Below are 17656 nucleotides of genomic sequence, written 5' to 3'. Positions count from 1 at the left end.
TAGTAACTGGTATATAGGATTTCTGTTTCCATTACCGCTTGAAGTCTGTGATGAACGGAAGCCATGAGACGAGCAATACATGTCTTGGTCTCAACAACCTCCTCCCAAACATCAAGGGTTAGATCCCAAAGGTAATCTTGGGGTCTTAGGACGGAGTCTGGCTAGGTCTTCTTCGCGGATCAAGCTGCTAAGGAAACGGTACGTTGTAGTTGTATGAATGTACGTTCTACGGATGCTTGTTTTCAGCTACGTCGAACCATATTGGCGTCCTGGGAATCGGAGTGGCTAGTTATGCGAATTCCCAACAAGATGAGAGCAATGAAGAAGACCACTGCCGCATGGCGGTCCTGTTTCCGGCCTTCATGGAGAGAGGTGTTAGTTTTGTGTAGGACGAGGCTAGGTCATGTTAATCTACGTGATCTTACCTCCCAAAGAGAGAAGACCTCCCACCTCCAGTGTGTTCCTGTGGCGCCGAACTCACATCCTCGCAGAGTGCGCCGATCTCCCTGACCAAAGACGGAACCTCGGCCTGCAGGAGACATTCGAACTCACCCTACCCGATGACGGGAATACTACTGATCTCGTCAGTCGCTTTATGTGTGACAGTGGATTAATCAAGGGCATATCAATTTCAAGAGTTCTGTTAATCAAGAAACCTACGTTCCCTTTTGATGTGTTTGTGTCCATTTCCGCTTAATAGACTGCTTTTTTTTGCTTTTTTGATTCATTTTCAAATTCCCTCATCGGATAGTTTTATTTTCATTTTTGTTTCCACATAATTTGTTTAAAGAGGATGGGTGCCTAGTTGTACCACCATCCCCGGATTTTCAGTGTTCATTATTAGTTTGGTTTTACGTCAGCATGGCTTTTTAACTCGTAATTTTTATAAAATACACGAGTAACCTGGAGCATTTATACAGTGGCGGCGATAAGGGCCCCGCTGGGGGGCCCATAACTGTTTCTTACTTCAGTAGCTGAAGAGTGAATTTACATATTGATAAAGCTACAACACACAACACAGTACTTTTTGTATTACAGAGGGTTATTTCAAACTTAGGCCGTCGTAGTGTAGAGTCTCTTTCGTCAATAGGAATACGGTACGGTAGTTATTTCTGAAATAATGTGGGTTTCCCAACCTGTTCCAATAATAACCATCCCTTGCTGCCACTCACAATAATGAACAAGGCTTTTGAAATAATTAACCAGTTCTGAGCGAAGATGCGATAACAAGGACATCCTCCTTATGTATATTCTAAATACTGATGTTTCCAGCCTGTTTATAACTCCCGGCAGTCAGAGTAGCTAAGAAGGCCTACGATGGTTGGTTGAGTTATAAATTATTTGGTCCTACGAACGAGATTATTTCTTGATAGTGTGACGGTCAGGGTGTTTTGGTTACTATAATTGGAATATGCATTTCTTGTGTGTGTGTTTGTACCTAGAAGTGTATTATTTTTATTTTTTCGCATTTGGAAACTGAATAATGTAATTATTATTATTATTATTATTATTATTATTATTATTATTATTATTATTATTATTATTATTATTATTATTATCGTTGCTTCGTTGTTGTTCGTTGTAATGATATACAACCCTGTACTACGAAATAAACTTGTAAGTTTCCTTGTGAGGAAACGAGGGGCTCGTTTTCAATTAATGCGGTGGGGGGGGGGGCGGGGCTTCTTTAACGCCGCTACTGCATTTGTAGTTTTTCTTCTTTTTTTTTTTTTTTTTGCTATTGGCTTTACGTCGCACCGACACAGATAGGTCTTATGGCGACGATGGGACGGGAAAGGGCTAGGAGTGGGAAGGAAGAGGTCGTGGCCTTAATTAAGGTACAGCCCCAGCATTTGCCTGGTGTAAAAATGGGAAACCACGGAAAACAATTTTCAGGGCTGCCGACAGTGGGGTTCGAACCTACTATCTCCCGAATACTGGATACTGGCCGCACTTAAGCGACTGCAGCTATCGAGCTCGGTGCATTTGTAGTTTTCCTTCAGTTGCGATCTCTTTGGTCTACTCGTTGGATCCATTGTTCTCTATTTAATTTAATCTTTTGTGGCTATTTCTAGCCGAGAGCAGCCCTTGTAAGGCAGACCCTCCGATGAGGGTGGGGGGCATCTGCCATGTGTAGGTAACTGCGTGTTATTGTGGTGGAGGATAGTTATGTGTGGTGTGCGAGTTGCAGGGATGTTGGGGACAGCACAAACACCCAGCCCTCGGGCCACTGGAATTAACCAATGAAGGTTAAAATCCCCGACCCGGCCGGAAATCGAACCAGGGATCCTCTGACCATTCACCCAACGAGTCGGACATTGTTCTCTATAGAAACAAGTGAATATACGTCCGCAGCGTGTAGCTTACGCTTAGTTTGTTGCTGTGTGTGGCGTCCGTAAGCACATGGTACATCAGAGTGTCGATGATTATAATAAATATTAGAACAGATCATAAAGCTTGAAAATGTCTAAAAGTATTTTCAGTAAGTGATTCGACGTTGAATGAGTTTCCTTTTCTGCGTCAAGGTGTGAATGAATCAACTGCCTTTTGTTCTTTATGCCAAACAAAATTCAGTGTCGCGAGCGTTGGGTAAATGTCTGACGTAGAACCTTTGGGAAAGAAAAAAACTATGTTAGTGGTCTGAGTAGTAGAAAGTGGTAACACGAAGTAAGTAAATGAGAATATTTTGAATATTTTTTAAAAATTGTTTGTCACCGTAACCGAGTGACGAACTAATTCAGTGGACTGCAAAGTCGTTTTTCTTATGATTATATCTGTCCACGGAAATGTTGAAAAAGAAATCGGGTAATATTTCTTTAGAATTGCAGTTCTGGTTTTGTTCAGCGCCCGCCGATACTGGCGACTGCATTGCTGTTCGGGACACCCCTGCTGCTAGACGCCGTGCAATGAGATAATCGGAAGACAACCGGGCGATCGCTTGTCGGCAGGAAACTACAATCTTACGTAGTTGAGCCGGCGGATGATTGCGTAACGACCATGTGGAGTCGCGAAACTTGTCCTAGTGCTCCACAGCCAGATATTAATAGCTACTAGCGTTCGTCAGAACAACGGATTCTGAGCTGAGTCCAGCACCTCATCTTCTATTATAAATATAAATATCTATCTTCTATCTATCTATATAAATAAAATCGTAACGACCGTGTGTCTGTACATTGATTATTTTGGCGAAATTTCCGTACAGTTTTCCGTTTCAGGTGTAATAATGACCATCTGCATCATTTTTAGCTTTGGTGTCTGTTTGTCTGTCTGTTTGTCTGTTTGTTTGTTTGTCTGTCCTCCTATAACTTGAAAACTACTGGATATATTTCCACAAAACTTCATATTTAGAATCCACCTGTCCTTGGGTAGGTTTTAGCGCAAATATCGTTTCCAAATCCCTGAACTGAATGGGGATTTTTACGAAACCGAAACCGTGATTTTGCACTCCCTCAAAATATACACAACCAAACTTAATGGAAATCTACGTGCCTTAATGGAAATTCATTTCTAAACCGTTTTTTCTCATGTGCTTCATTTCGATACAAGGATTAATAACGGAGATATCATTAACGGACCGTTTTTCGGTACAAGTCCCACCGGACTTAACGCAAGAGCGGGTGCGCGTAAAGCGTATTTCTTACAACTTGAAAACTACTGAGATATTTGAACCAAACTTTATATTTAGCATCCACCACTCCAAGGGTAGGTTTTAAGGTTTATACCATTTCAAATTCCTGGAATGGACTGGGGTTTTATAGGGGACCGAAATGGTGATTTTTACTCTCCCACAATATATAAAGTACAAGACCAACCTGACTAGAAATCGATCAAACTGTTTGGAAATCCAATTCTAATTTCTTTTTCTCATATGCATTTTTCAACTGGAGGATTAATAAGGGAGATAACATGAAAGTTAGGTTTTCAGGCTAAGTCTAGCGGACATAGCCCAAAAGGAGTTATACATGGAGCAGATTCCTTATCTATCTAGATAAATCATATCGTAACGACCGTGTGTCTGTGCATTGACTATTTTGGCGAACTTTTCGTACAGCTTTCCGTTTAAGGGGTAATAATGAACACCTGCATATTTTTTAGCTATAGTTTCTTGGAAGTCCTAAATTTTACGCCCCCCCCCCCCTCGCCCAAAATCAAGATTGCCTCACAATCTGCCACACGAGCTGAAAACTTTATACGTTTTAGCCGGTAACCTACGGAAAACTTCCAAGATCTTTAAATATTTCACTTTTTATGCCGAAGAATATCGAAATATAGGCAATTTAATGACGGTGCAGACCTTCGTTTCGAGGTATTTCGCGGCTAAACGGTAAGTCCTATCACAAAACGAATGGCACGATCTCCGTTGAATTTCGAGTGATCTACAACTTTGGTCCTGTGATATTTTGTCATCTCTCTCTCTCTCTCTCTCTCTCTCTCTCTCTCTCTCTCTCTCTCTCTCCCTTATAGGGTAGATTTGGCTATATATTTCGATGGTTCGTAAATTTTGTGCTTTTTACACGTGTATTACTTAGTTTGACACACTTGTAGGAAAGGTAGAGTCATCGAATTTGGCACGCACATTGACAAGACCAATGGCTACATGCGAACCCAATTTCATGATTCTAGCTTTCACATAAGTATGTGAAAAATAATGTAAAATGATGAAAATGTACCCAAATTACACCCCATTCAAATATCGTAACTCAATCAAACTCATAAATATGTGAGATACGAGAATATGTTTTAACACGAAACATGTAGAGCGATAAAAGGGACGTCTGAGGGTGCAAACCGTTTGTTGGTATGATGTACCGTTTAGGAGCAGTAAATCTCGAAATGAAGGTTTGCACTTTCAAACGTGCCCATGCTTATCTGTCATCTATATAAATATAATCGCAACGACCGTCTGTCTATACATTGGCTATTTTGGCGGAATTTCCGTACAGTTATCCGTTTCAATTGTAATAATGACCATCTGCATATTTCTTAACTTTGGTGTCTGTTTGTCGGTTTGATTGTATGAGTTTTTATAACTTGAAAACTACTGAATATATTTCTACCAAACTTGATATTTAGAATCCACCTGTCCTTGTGTAGGTTTTAGGGCCAATATTATTTCTGAATACCTAAATTTATCCGAAACCAGAACCATGATTTTGTACTTCCTCAAAATATGCACATCCGAAATTAATCGAAATCTACAATCCTTAATGGAAACCCATTTCTAAAACTTTTGTTCTCATGTGAATTTTTCGACAGGAGGATTAATAAGTGAGATATCATGAACGGTTGGTTTTGCAGGTTAAGTCCAGGGGACGTAGCCAAAATGTGTTGTACGTGGAGCAGATTCCTTATCTATCTCTATAAATAAAATCGTAACGACTGTGTGTGCCTGTACATTGACTATTTTGGTGAAATTTTCGTACAGATACCCGTTTGAGGGGTAATAATGATCGTCTGCATATTTTTGGTTTAATTTCCTGAAAGTCATAATTTTTACCCCCTCACCCAAAATCCAGATTGCAGCATAATCTGCCAGACAAGCAAGAAAATTGAAATTTGGCAAAATTGTACGTGTCAGCCTGTAACGAACGAAAAACTTCACAGATCTTTAATTTTTTCATTTTTTATCCCCGAAGAATATCGAAATATGGAAGCAATTTTAATGACTTTCGTTTCGAGGTATTTCGTGGGATAAACGGGAAGTCCTATCACATAACAGATGGCACAATCTTCGTTGAATTAGGAGTAATCTTCAACCTTGGTCTTATGACCTTTTGTCGTATCTGTATCGCTTATACGTTAGATTCGTCTCTATTTCTCGATTTTAAGTAAATTTGGACTCTTTACCTATATAATTCATACTTTCAGTCACTTACAGTAAAGATAGTATGATCAAACTCCACACGAATTTTTGCCCGCCCAGTACCCATATGTGAGCCAAATGCTATGTCACATAATTATCCGAAAAGTAATGCAATGTAAGATAATCTTACACAAATTTCACCCTATGCAACGTTTCTAGCTCAATCTCACCCATGAACAGATGAGATGCGAGAAAATATCATACGACCAGCCATTTAGGCCGCTAAATACTGCATCTTATGATACAATCCTTTGACGATATGACGTACCGTTTAGCAGCAGTTAATCTGTAAATGAAGGTCTGCAATATTGTAAACATGCATATTTTTTCGTATGTCCATCTATATATATTCATTGATGTCGATTTGTAGCGATCGTGAAAGGGTGTGTCTGCTATTGTAATCAGTACTCCCTACACCGACTTTGACTGCTGGCAGTAGGAATGGGGTCCTTCTCCAACTCCTGTGTAACTGGCATTAGTAAGGAGGGCCTACCATTGTAATGAATAATTCACTTCTCGATTTGTCTTGCAGAAGGCAAGGGATCATGCAGTTTTGTTCAAAATTCCCCTACCCTATTGTGTTTGGCTCTAGGCCAGGGTGCCCGCCATTATAAACAAATGTTCCAATCTAAAATTTGACTAGCTTTAGGCATAGTGGCCTGCTATTTTCATGGAAACTCACTAATTCTGTGTGACTGGCAGTAAGCTGGCTGGCAGCAGTAAAAAGGGCCTGTCATTATAATGATAACTGCACAACTCAATTTTGACTGGTGGTAGGGAAGTTGCCTGCTATTATAATAAAAACTCCTCAACTGTAATCTGTCTGAAAATAGGAAATGGGTCTGCCATTGTAACTTCCCAAACCGATTGTGACCGCGCAGTAGGCAATGGGGCCTGCAATTATAATGTAAACTTGCCAACTCGATTGTGAATGGCACTGGGCAAGTGAGCCTGCCGTTATCATCACAACTCCGCAACCCTCACTTTACATTGGAAACAACGTATGGGGACCTCCCCATGCTATTTCTCGGATAAGGCTAAGAGACATGCAATTTTAAAACAATCTCATTTACTGCACGCACAGTATTTACGTCGATATCCGTATACAATGTAGAATACCGTAGCGAAGCGCGGGTACATTTGCTAGTTTATAAATAAAATTATAATTTTGTCTGAACACTACACATGTTTGCTCCTTGATTTGTTTTTATCGCAGATTAGGTGCCGGTATACGGAAGTCGAAATAAGGTTTAGTAGCTCGATATTTCTTTGCTTGTTTGTTACGTCATGGGAAAATGGCTTCACGGAATTTCTTCAAACTCGGTATTTGTGTTGCAGTAGAACCAGCTTGTGCTCTAGACTACCCCCTGTTGATGGGGGCGGTAGAATAACACCCACGGTATCCCCTGCCTGTCGTAAGAAGCGACTAAAATGGACCCCAGTGGCTCTTAACTTGGGAGCATGGGTTGGCGACCACACGGCCCTTAACCGAGTCGTGACATTGCTTCCACTTACTTGTGTTAGACTCGTCACTTTCGTCTATCATATCCGACCTCCCTTGGTCAACTCTTGTTCTTTTCGGGACCCTACTTTATTAAATTTACAAGTTCTAGGGAGTCTTTCATTTTCCCGCCCACCTTCGTCTTTATCTTTCTTTGGCCGATACCTTCATTTTTCGAAGTGTTGGATCCCTTCCATTCTTTTCTCTAATTAGTGTTTTATAAAGAGGATGGTTGCCTAGTTGTACTTCCTCTTAAAACAGTTATCACCACCCAAGGGGGTCTAAATGGGAACCGGCAAATTTCTCAATTAATATTATCTGTATTGAAAAACTGTATGTAATAAAAGTTGTAAAACATAAGAATTTCCAATCGTGTATGCCTCGTGAGGAATAATACTGGAGATATTCGCGATTATTAAATGTTTTACAAACTTCCAACTATCTGTAGAAACATTCGTTTTATTTATGTTATTTGTTTATTTACAATACTCCTCCAAATACTGAGGCTGCCCTGATGAAATGAAATGAAATGTCGTATGGCTTTTAGTGCCGGGATATCCCAGAACGGGTTCGGCTCGCCAGGTGCAGGTCTTTCTATTTGACTCCCGTAGGCGACCTGCGCGTCGTGATGAGGATGAAATGATGATGAAGGCAACACATACACCTAGCCCCCGTGCCATTGGAATTAACCAATTAAGGTTAAAATCCCCGACCCGGCCGGGAATTGAACCCGGGACCCTCTGAACCGAAGGCCAGTACGCTGACCGTTCAGCCAACGAGTCGGACGCTGCCCTGATGACAGAGCATATTACGAAAGTGTAAATAACACAAGTGACGAAAAATGCAATGTATAATCTCTTACATCCGGTAAATAATCACACTACTCATATATTTGCCCGATGCTACCCCAGGTCGATTAAACCAAACAAGCTTTTTTATAAATCGACCTGGATTATTTTATGGTCAATGTTCAGAAATCTGCGGGGCTAATCATAGCTTCATGCCCTACAAATATAGTTGTAAATTGAATTTTTAATCATTTAGGGTTTAAAGTTAAGCCTGTAAATAATGGGTATCATTGGATAAATCCAGCCATAATTGCAAATACTGCTCCTATGGATAAAACAATTTTGAAAATTTCTGAAATTTAATTTTTTTTGAATAAAGCCTTTATTTAAGATTATTTTTGAAATAGTTAATAGTTTTTAGTAAGAAAATTTGGTCAGTTACAATAGTTATATATATATATATATATATATATATATATATATATATATATATATATATATATACATTTATATAATATTAATTACATATAGAAAAGGTACATTAATTTACTAGGTTATCTCAAATATAGAAGATGAAAGGGTTTAAAATGTAGTAGATATATACTTAAATAGATATATATATATATATTAACATAAATGCATATTTAAAATAAATACTTTAATTTATTACTAAAAATTAAATAGATAATGAATATAGGTTATTATATATTTATACCAATATCCATATATATCATATATACATTTATTAATATATAAATACATATAGAATATATATGTAGATATATATCCCTGATCCTGCAGGTGGGGGGGATCCTATTCTCTACCAACACCTATTTTGAGTTTTTGGTCACCCTGAAGTTTATATTTTAATTCTTCCAGGATTTGGCATGGTCTCTCATATTATTAGTCAAGAAAGAGGGAAAAAGGAAGCATTTGGTACTTTAGGAATAATTTACGCAATAATAGCAATTGGTCTTCTCGGGTTCGTCGTATGAGCACACCATATATTTACTGTAGGAATAGACGTAGACACGCGGGCCTATTTCACATCCGCCACTATAATTATTGCAGTTCCTACAGGTATTAAAATTTTCGGTCGGTTTCTATCTTTATAATAAATGAATATTTTAGTACGAAAGGACCAAATATTCAAAATAATTTTTAACATTAGTGATAAATATTAAATACTACTTTGGCAGAGAAGTGTATTGAATTTAGAATTTTATTATCTATACATTCCTCACTTTATCTATCATTTTAATGTTTAATGTTCATCGCATTTATCATATTCACGGTATCCTTCGCCTGTCCTAAAAGGCCCCTAACACTTGGGTTGGCTACCTCGGGGCCCGTGACTGAGTCTTGCTATTGCGTCCGCTCACTTTTGCGAGGTTCATCTTTTTCGTCTATCTCGCCTGACCTCCCTTGGTCAACTCTTGTCCTTTCCCGACTCCCACGCTATTACGTTTACGAGTTATAGGGAGTCTTTCATTTTCCCGATAGCTTCATTTATTGAAGTACCGTACCTCTTCCAGTTTTTCCTCTGATTAGTGTTAATAGAGGATGGTTGTTCAACACCACCGATGCGTTTTTACCATACGAGCTATGATAGCGGAGTTGTTTATCTATTTCCATTTTTCTTTGCCACTTCCAATAACGGCGAGCGTTTCTAACTGAAAATATCGTCCAGTCGTCGGGGTAGGGAGTTACCAGCTGATTGTGGTGGTTGTTACTGTGGTTGTCACGTGGTCATAAGCTCCTATTGATCAGGAATAGACCGGTCATATACCATTCGGGCATATGGCAAAGACTTTCATGCTAAGAGGAGTGTTATCTAATTATCTTCTCTTGCTAGTTATTCAATAATCCGACAGTGAGGGTATCACAACTGAAACGTTGATTGCAGGAAAGACTTAAGTCCTCTTTCTATGAAGCTAAGTTAAGATCAGTTTCGTAATTCTGGGGGATAAACACGTCTCTAAGCACAGAAAGGGACTCCAGTCTGACACTTTTAATGAACGAAATGCTACTGTATTGTCTTCTATTAAATGCAAAAGGTCTGCATTCCGGGAATGGAATAACTTACTTGATGCCCATGTACAGTTTTGTTCCTGAAAACGAAGAATATCAAAATTTCTTGCGTTGTATCCTTCAGTGACTCTCAGTGGAATGAACAAGTGGTAATTAGCCATTAACGTTCTTTTGCTTGAAAATCTCAAGAGACAGGAGGTAAAAGAAATTATTAATGTTTCACTCATTTTGTTGTTGAAACTAATACTGAACATTGCTTTCTTGTACCCGTTTTGAGGTCAAGTTTTCATCAGTTTCAGGTTTGGAGACAATTATTATTGCTACAGAAGGTATTTTAATTCACTTCATTGAACATATAAGTGACAATGTTAAAGAATATACTGTACTTGGATATATTTTTGTTACGTTTGATGTAATTTTACGTGCATGATTAATTAAATGAATAATTGAATATGTGAAAGTCTATTGATTGCTGAAAGGACCTAAATCCATTACTTTAAAGGACGGTTGTCTAGGTTTACTTTCTCTTAAAAAAGTAATCATCACGAACAATTTAGTGTTAAGAGAGATTCTAGTATTTCCTCTTAACACAATAATCACCACCACCAACTTAGTGTTAAGACAGGATGGTTGCCCAGTTTTACTTCCCTTAAAACAATAATCACCACCACCAACTTAGTGTTAAGACAGGGCCAGTTTTACTTCCCTTAAAACAATAATCACCACTACGGGTTTTTCAAAATCGCTATGGCCTTAGCTACAGTTGACGCCTTGTAGGTTGCCTGCATGTAAATTACGACGTTCCGTTTTCCACTGCCGGTTGGGAGAATAAATCAGAACTCTGTTGGATGACCTATAGCTGAGTTTTAATTAATTTTGTCCGGTAAACACCAAATGTTTCACCAGAGATCGATTACTTGGAGTATCGAGTGGGCTTTCTTCCTCCGTTCAAAGATATCTGTGACAGGTTTGAATCCACGATCTCGGAATCCGGAGGCCGACATTCTAGCAGTGATCCACAGGAGGACCATCTCTCCTTTTGCAGTGGGAGATACGTGGTGCTAAATTAATAATGATGTTATTGGCTTAACGTCCTACTATCTACTTTTGAGGTTTTCTGAGACGCCGAGGTGCCGGAATTTAGTCCCTCAGGAGTTCTTTTACCTGCCAGTATCTACCGACACGAGGCTGATGTATTTGAGCATCTTTAAATACCACCGCACTGAGTCAGGATCGAACGTGCTACTCAGCCCGGCGCTAGCTAAATTGGGTAGAACTATTGCAATCACTTCAGACTGAGTTGTTTGCCTCACGAACAATTGTCATCCTTGTGAGAAAGCTGTGTGTGAGTCAGTGTGGTGGTGGACGAAAGCTATTTCTACCGATTGGAGCAAGGCCGCGGTCCAGACAGAATCTGAGCGCCAAATGAGGGCCAATTGAGTGAGCGAGTGAGAATACTCTACGCTGTTGATAGCCTATCCGCTCGATGTACAGCCATTCAGAAAACATCCACCTCTCCCTTGCACAGAGATAAGGGGGATCAATGACCGTCCTACTCGAGAAATACAACCCTTAATGCCATCAAGGAACTACCTGGGAGAGATAATAATGAACCAGCCATTAATTCACCCACTTCACAAGAAATGGAACAAATCAGACATTAATAACTACAAAGACATTTCTTGCCGAGAGAACAACTGCGCGTTTGGGTCTGGTAGCTGTTAGCTTGCATTTGGGAGATAATGGGTTCGAACCCCACTGACGGGAACCCCGAAGATGTTTCTCCGTGGTTTCCCATTTTCACACCATGCAAATGCTGGGCTGTACCCTAATTAAGTCCACGGCCACTTCCTTCCAACTCCTAACCCTTTCCTATCCCATTGTCGCTATAAGACCTATCTGTGTCGGTGCGACGTAAAGCCAATTGTAAAAAAATAAAATAAATAATACCTTTCCTCTAATTCATCTATAAAATCTTCTCTAAAGCCCTTCTCAATGGATTAGAAAAACAATCTGACCAACCTAATTGAAGATTATCAGGCAGGATTACGAAAGGGATTATCCTGCACAGAACAAATCCTAAACCTAAAAACCATCCCACAAATTCTCAAAGCCAAACAAACAGTAATCACCTTTGCTGACTTGAAGGAGGCGTATGTCTCCACAGATAGACAGGCACTGTTTAACACGTTAGAGGAATTCCAAGTCGACAGGAAAACAAGGAAATTGATCAAACAGATTCTCACCAGCTCAATATCAAAAGTTATGTTTCTGAGAAAAAAATCTTGAACTTTTTTTTTTGCTAGGGGCTTTACGTCACACCGACACAGATAGGTCTTATGGCGACGATGGGATAGGAAAGGCCTAGGAGTTGGATGGAAGCGGCCGTGGCCTTAATTAAGGTACAGCCCCAGCATTTGCCTGGTGTGAAAAATTATTTGAAAGTAAAACCAGTGACCAACAAGGAGATGGTTTATCCCCACTACTACTCAATCTGATTTTGGAAAAAGTGTTTCGTGGACATAAAACAACTAAAGCGATTAATGTTGGAAGGCTAGTTAAAAACAAAATTCACCCTGATCGCTTATCTTTAACATATGATCTTGCAAATCCTTTTCAAGAACAACAAGAAGCACTACTGTCCATAGAAAAACTTTACGAAATAGCGGCCAAAAGCGGACTCCAAATTACATTTGAAAAGACGCAATATATGGGAAGAACCACATCCAGATTCGTCGATCAACTATTAATTACCAAATTGGGAAAAACCTTCCATATAGATAGTGAAATCATTCAAGTAGCAGGAATGAATCAGGAAGCAAACGAAGAAAGAACTGCAAAGAGTTTACCAAATCACCTGGAACAGATACAACAAAATATCTATATAAAAAATACAAAATTACGACACTAGGGCATTTTATGCGTCCGAAACCGTGTTAACTGGTGGCAGGTCGCAATAAAAGAACATCGAAGAACAAGAGAGGAAAATTCTCAGGAAAATCTTTAGACCAAAATACGAAAATGGAATTTGGATGGGAAGGAAACCACAGGAAATGTATGAAGTTTAAGAAAATAAATCGCAGACACAATTGGAAAAAAGGCGATTAAAATTCTACAAAGAATGGATAACAAGAGACTGACAAAGGTACTTCTAAACCTAGCACCATCCCTGAGCTACTGTAACAGTTAGTGTAAATAAAGGATCTAGACGTAATTGATATTCACTACACTACAATCACTACTGATCTGCATTTAGGGCAGTCGCCCAGGTGGCAGATTCCCTACTGTTGTTTTCCTAACCTTTTCTTAAATGATTGCAAAGAAAATGGAAATTTATTGAACATCTCCATTGGCATGTTATTCCAATCCCTAACTCCCCTCCCTATAAACGAATATTTGCCCCAATTTGTCCTCTTGAATTCCAACTTTATCTTCATATTGTGATCTTTCCTACTTTTAAATACACCATCCAAATTTATTCGTCTACTGAGGTCCTCCCACGCCATCTCTCCACCGACAGCTCGGAACATACCACTTAGTCGAGCAGCTCGTCTCCTTACTCCCAAGTCTTCCCAGCCCAAACTTTGCAACATTTTTGTAACGCTACTCTTTTGTCGGAAATCGCCCAGAACAAATCAAGCTGCTTTTCTTTGGATTTTTTCCAGTTCCTGAATCAAGTAATCCTGGTAAGGGTCCCATACACTGGAACCATACTCTAGTTGGGGTCTCACCAGAGAAAAATAAGCTATCTCCTTTACATCCTTACTACAACCCGTAAATACTCTCATAACCATGTATAGAGATCTGTACCCTTTATTTACAATTCCATTTATGTGATTACCCCAATGAAGATCTTTCCTTATATTAATACCTAGGTATTTACAATCATCCCCAAAGGGAACTTTCACCCCATCAACGCAGTAATTAAAACTGAGAGGACTTTTCCTATTTGTGAAACTCACAACCAGACTTTTATCCCCGCTTATCATCATACCATTGCCTACTGTCTATCTCACAACATTATCGAGGTCATTTTGCAGTTGCTCACAATCTTGTAACTTATTTATTACTCTGTACAGAATAACATCATCTACGAAAAGCCGTATCTCTGATTCCACTTCTTTACACATATCATTGATATATATATAAGAAAACATAAAGGTCCAATAATACTGCCCTGAGGAATTCCCCTCTTAATTTTTACAGGGACAGATAAAGCTTCTCCTACTCTAATTCTCTGAGTTCTATTTTTTAGAAACAGAGCCACCCATTCAGTCACTCTTTTGTCAAGTCCAATTGCACTCATTTTTGCCAGTAGTCTCCCAGGATCTACCCTATCAAATGCCTTAGACAGGTCAATCGCTATACAGTCCAATTGACCTCCTGAATCCAGGATATCTGCTATATCTTGCTGGAATCCTACAAGTTGGGCTTCAGTGGAATAACCTTTCCTAAACCCAAACTGCCTTCTATCAAACCAGTTATTAATTTTGCAAACATGTCTTATATAATCAGAAAGAATGCTTTCCCAAAGCTTACATACAATGCATGTCAGACTTACTGGCCTATATTACCGAGGAAATTATTCAAGATAGGAAAAAAGTTTAGACGCTTAGTAAGTAAACATAATCTTGCACAAAAACGTAAAAGAAGCTATACAGAGAGGACAGACGAACTGATTAAAGAAGTGAGCAAATGCATGAAGAGAGATTGGGAAGAAACATTGTAGAATTTAGAATAAAATAGAGTACTCCCGTCGGAGAGAGCGCTCTTTTATTGCAATTCATAAAAGTGTGATACATTCATTATATTTTCGTCTTATAATTATTTGACTGTTATTACACTAAATATAATTTATATTTTGCCCTAGACGTTAACAATGTTATATTGTCTAGGACAACATGAATCTTTCCTTAGCTTACTGAATGCTTACTTTTGAGTCACAAGTCTTTTCGGAGTATCCTACCATTAACAACATGTCTTACTTACCGGCTGAATTATGAATAGAAGATTACAAATTTTGCTTATTTTGTTCCATATTTTCTTAGTTTCGTTGTTTTTACAGCACCTATTTAATAATTCTACCTCCCTGGCCTGCCACTTCTTCTTCTTTTCACTTAATAAATATTTGTACTCTTTCATTTTACAAAAAGTTATCCTTAAGTCTTCCGATCCCTCATTTCTGTATACTTTTAGTGCCGTTACCACTTCGATTTTCTTTTTCTTACACTCATCATTGTACCATGAATTTTGTTTGTTTTCCTTACTCTTTCTTACACTCATTTTTGTTTGCCTGCTATTGTTATTGAGTTTTCAACCATGTTTATTGCTTGAGAAGAAACATTGTATTAAATACGTTCAAACGCGCTCTTTAGCTGGGCATCACGAATCAAGAATAATGATAATAATGGACATGCTGACTTTAAATGGCTGCAAGTAGGAAACATTTTCGGTGAAAGAGGCGGTTTCACAGTGGCCATACATGGCCTACAGAGCGACCGCGGCTCAGCCCGAAGGCCTGCAGATTCTGAGGTGTCGTGTGGTCAGTACGACGAATCCTCTCGGCCGTTCTTCTTGGCTTTCAAGACTGGGGCCGCCATCTCACCGTCAGACAGCTCCTCAATTGTAATCACATAGTCTGAGTGGACATCGAACCAGCCCTCAGATCCAGTTAAAATCACTGACCTGCCGGGAATCAAACCCGGGGCCTCCGCGTATGAGGCAGGCTCGCTACCCCTACGCCGCGGGGCCGGCGCTCACAAGTACCTGCCTCTAGCAAATTAAATGAGATAGTTCTGGTGTCCCGATAGCGCTGGCACAAATACCCGACTAATAGTTCGATGCACCTCACCTGCTAAATCTCAGGAAGAACAGCTAAATTGGGCGGCAGCAGAGATGGTTTTGGAAACCTGCAACATTATGAATAGGGATTTGGAGATTCCATAACTGAAAACAAAATCAGAAGATCAGTATGTTTCACTAGACTTGGATAGTAATCCCACCTAATGTAACATAGAAGAAACCTGAATAATAATAATAATAATAATAATAATAATAATAATAATAATAATAATAATAATAATAATAATAATAATAATAATCATAATAATAATAATAATAATAATAACAGAAACAGAATTGACGTGTGGTGGCTAGCTTTTGCAGACGACCTGGCAATTCTTTCTGATAATAGGCAAGAAGCTATCCACTCCCTCGAAAATCTACATGAAATTGCAGCCAAAACACGACTTCAAATATCATATGAAAAAACCAGTACACGGAAGGAGCCTCTCGGTTTCTTGATGGGCAAGCTATGATGACTACATTTGGACAAATTTCCCAAGTAAATAAATTCAAATACCTTGAAGAAATCATTCAACCTCCTGGACTAAATCGTGAAGCAAATAAGGAGAGAATTACTAAATTACAGAAAGTATATCGAATCACTTGGAATACATATAACAAAAAATTATTATCTCAAAACTAATATATTATAATACAGTAATAAAACCTGAAGCATTACGCATCGGAAACCTTAATCATTGGCGGTAGATCACTCATAAGCAAGAAAGAAAATTTAACGGAAAATTTTCGGCCCAGTCTGCACAGAGGGAGTATGGATGAAAAGGAAATATCATGAAATTTATTGCCATACTGGAAACATCTCAGACACTATCAGGAAAAGGAGGTTGAAATGCTATGGTCACGTTCTCAGAATGAACAATGATAGACTGACGAAAAGAATTTCCTCACACTGAAAGTCAAGAACAACTGGCTAAATGAAATAGAATCAGATCTTCAGGAAATCAACAACCGATCTGCTTTCAGAACACTGATTAATAATCATAGTTTCATGGAGCCAAAAGCTAGAACTGATAAAAATCTGGACAGAAGAATGTAAGAAGAATTTCTGTGAGAGGATGAAGAGATTTTGAGAATCGAAGAAAGCAAAATCATGAGCTAAATAAGTTCAAGCGTGCTCCTCACTTGGGCGTAACGATGTGAAAATAATAATAATAAATGATATACTCTGTAGTTTATCATATTCATCTTAAGGCCACGCATTGTTGCTGCAACAGTTTTTATCTTTTTCTGCTGTGCTCTTCATTTGATATCTGGTATCTCTAGCACATCTTCAATCATCTTTTTACGTGGTCTTGCCGCAGATATAGAACATTTGATTTAACGTACGTAAGTATGCCTGTTGAAAATGAGATGTATAGAGAAGAGGATAATAATGTACTCTACACTGTCTATGGTTTCAGATTCTCCAAGCAAACCTCCCTGGAACGAAACGTGGACGGACAAGTTGAAGAGGCACCTGCTCACTCACTACGATAAGTTCGCTCGTCCGGCTCAGCACAACGGCAACACCACTGTCGTCAACATACACATGACGTTGAGACATGTGGACCTGGTGAGCCTTCTTGCACACTGTGTTCAAGTGTTGTAACTTTCTTTACTAAAATGTCT

General features: G+C 39.0%; 1 protein-coding gene across 1 annotated transcript in view; it reads left to right on the top strand.

The window, feature by feature from the left end:
• Positions 1-403: 403 nt before the first annotated feature.
• The window catches only part of LOC136881165 (uncharacterized), a 128140-nt gene continuing 110887 nt past the window's right edge, over positions 404-17656 (top strand). The window contains exons 1-2 of the mRNA XM_068229243.1: positions 404-599; positions 17449-17600. Coding sequence (XP_068085344.1) covers positions 404-599; positions 17449-17600 — 348 coding nt within the window. The remainder of the gene's footprint in view (positions 600-17448; positions 17601-17656) is intronic.

This window comes from Anabrus simplex, chromosome 9 (genome assembly GCF_040414725.1).
Source record: "Anabrus simplex isolate iqAnaSimp1 chromosome 9, ASM4041472v1, whole genome shotgun sequence".
Classification (NCBI taxonomy): Eukaryota; Metazoa; Arthropoda; class Insecta; order Orthoptera; family Tettigoniidae; genus Anabrus; species Anabrus simplex.
Note: the sequence above shows the minus strand (reverse complement) of the source record. Positions and strands in the feature narration are given on the sequence as shown.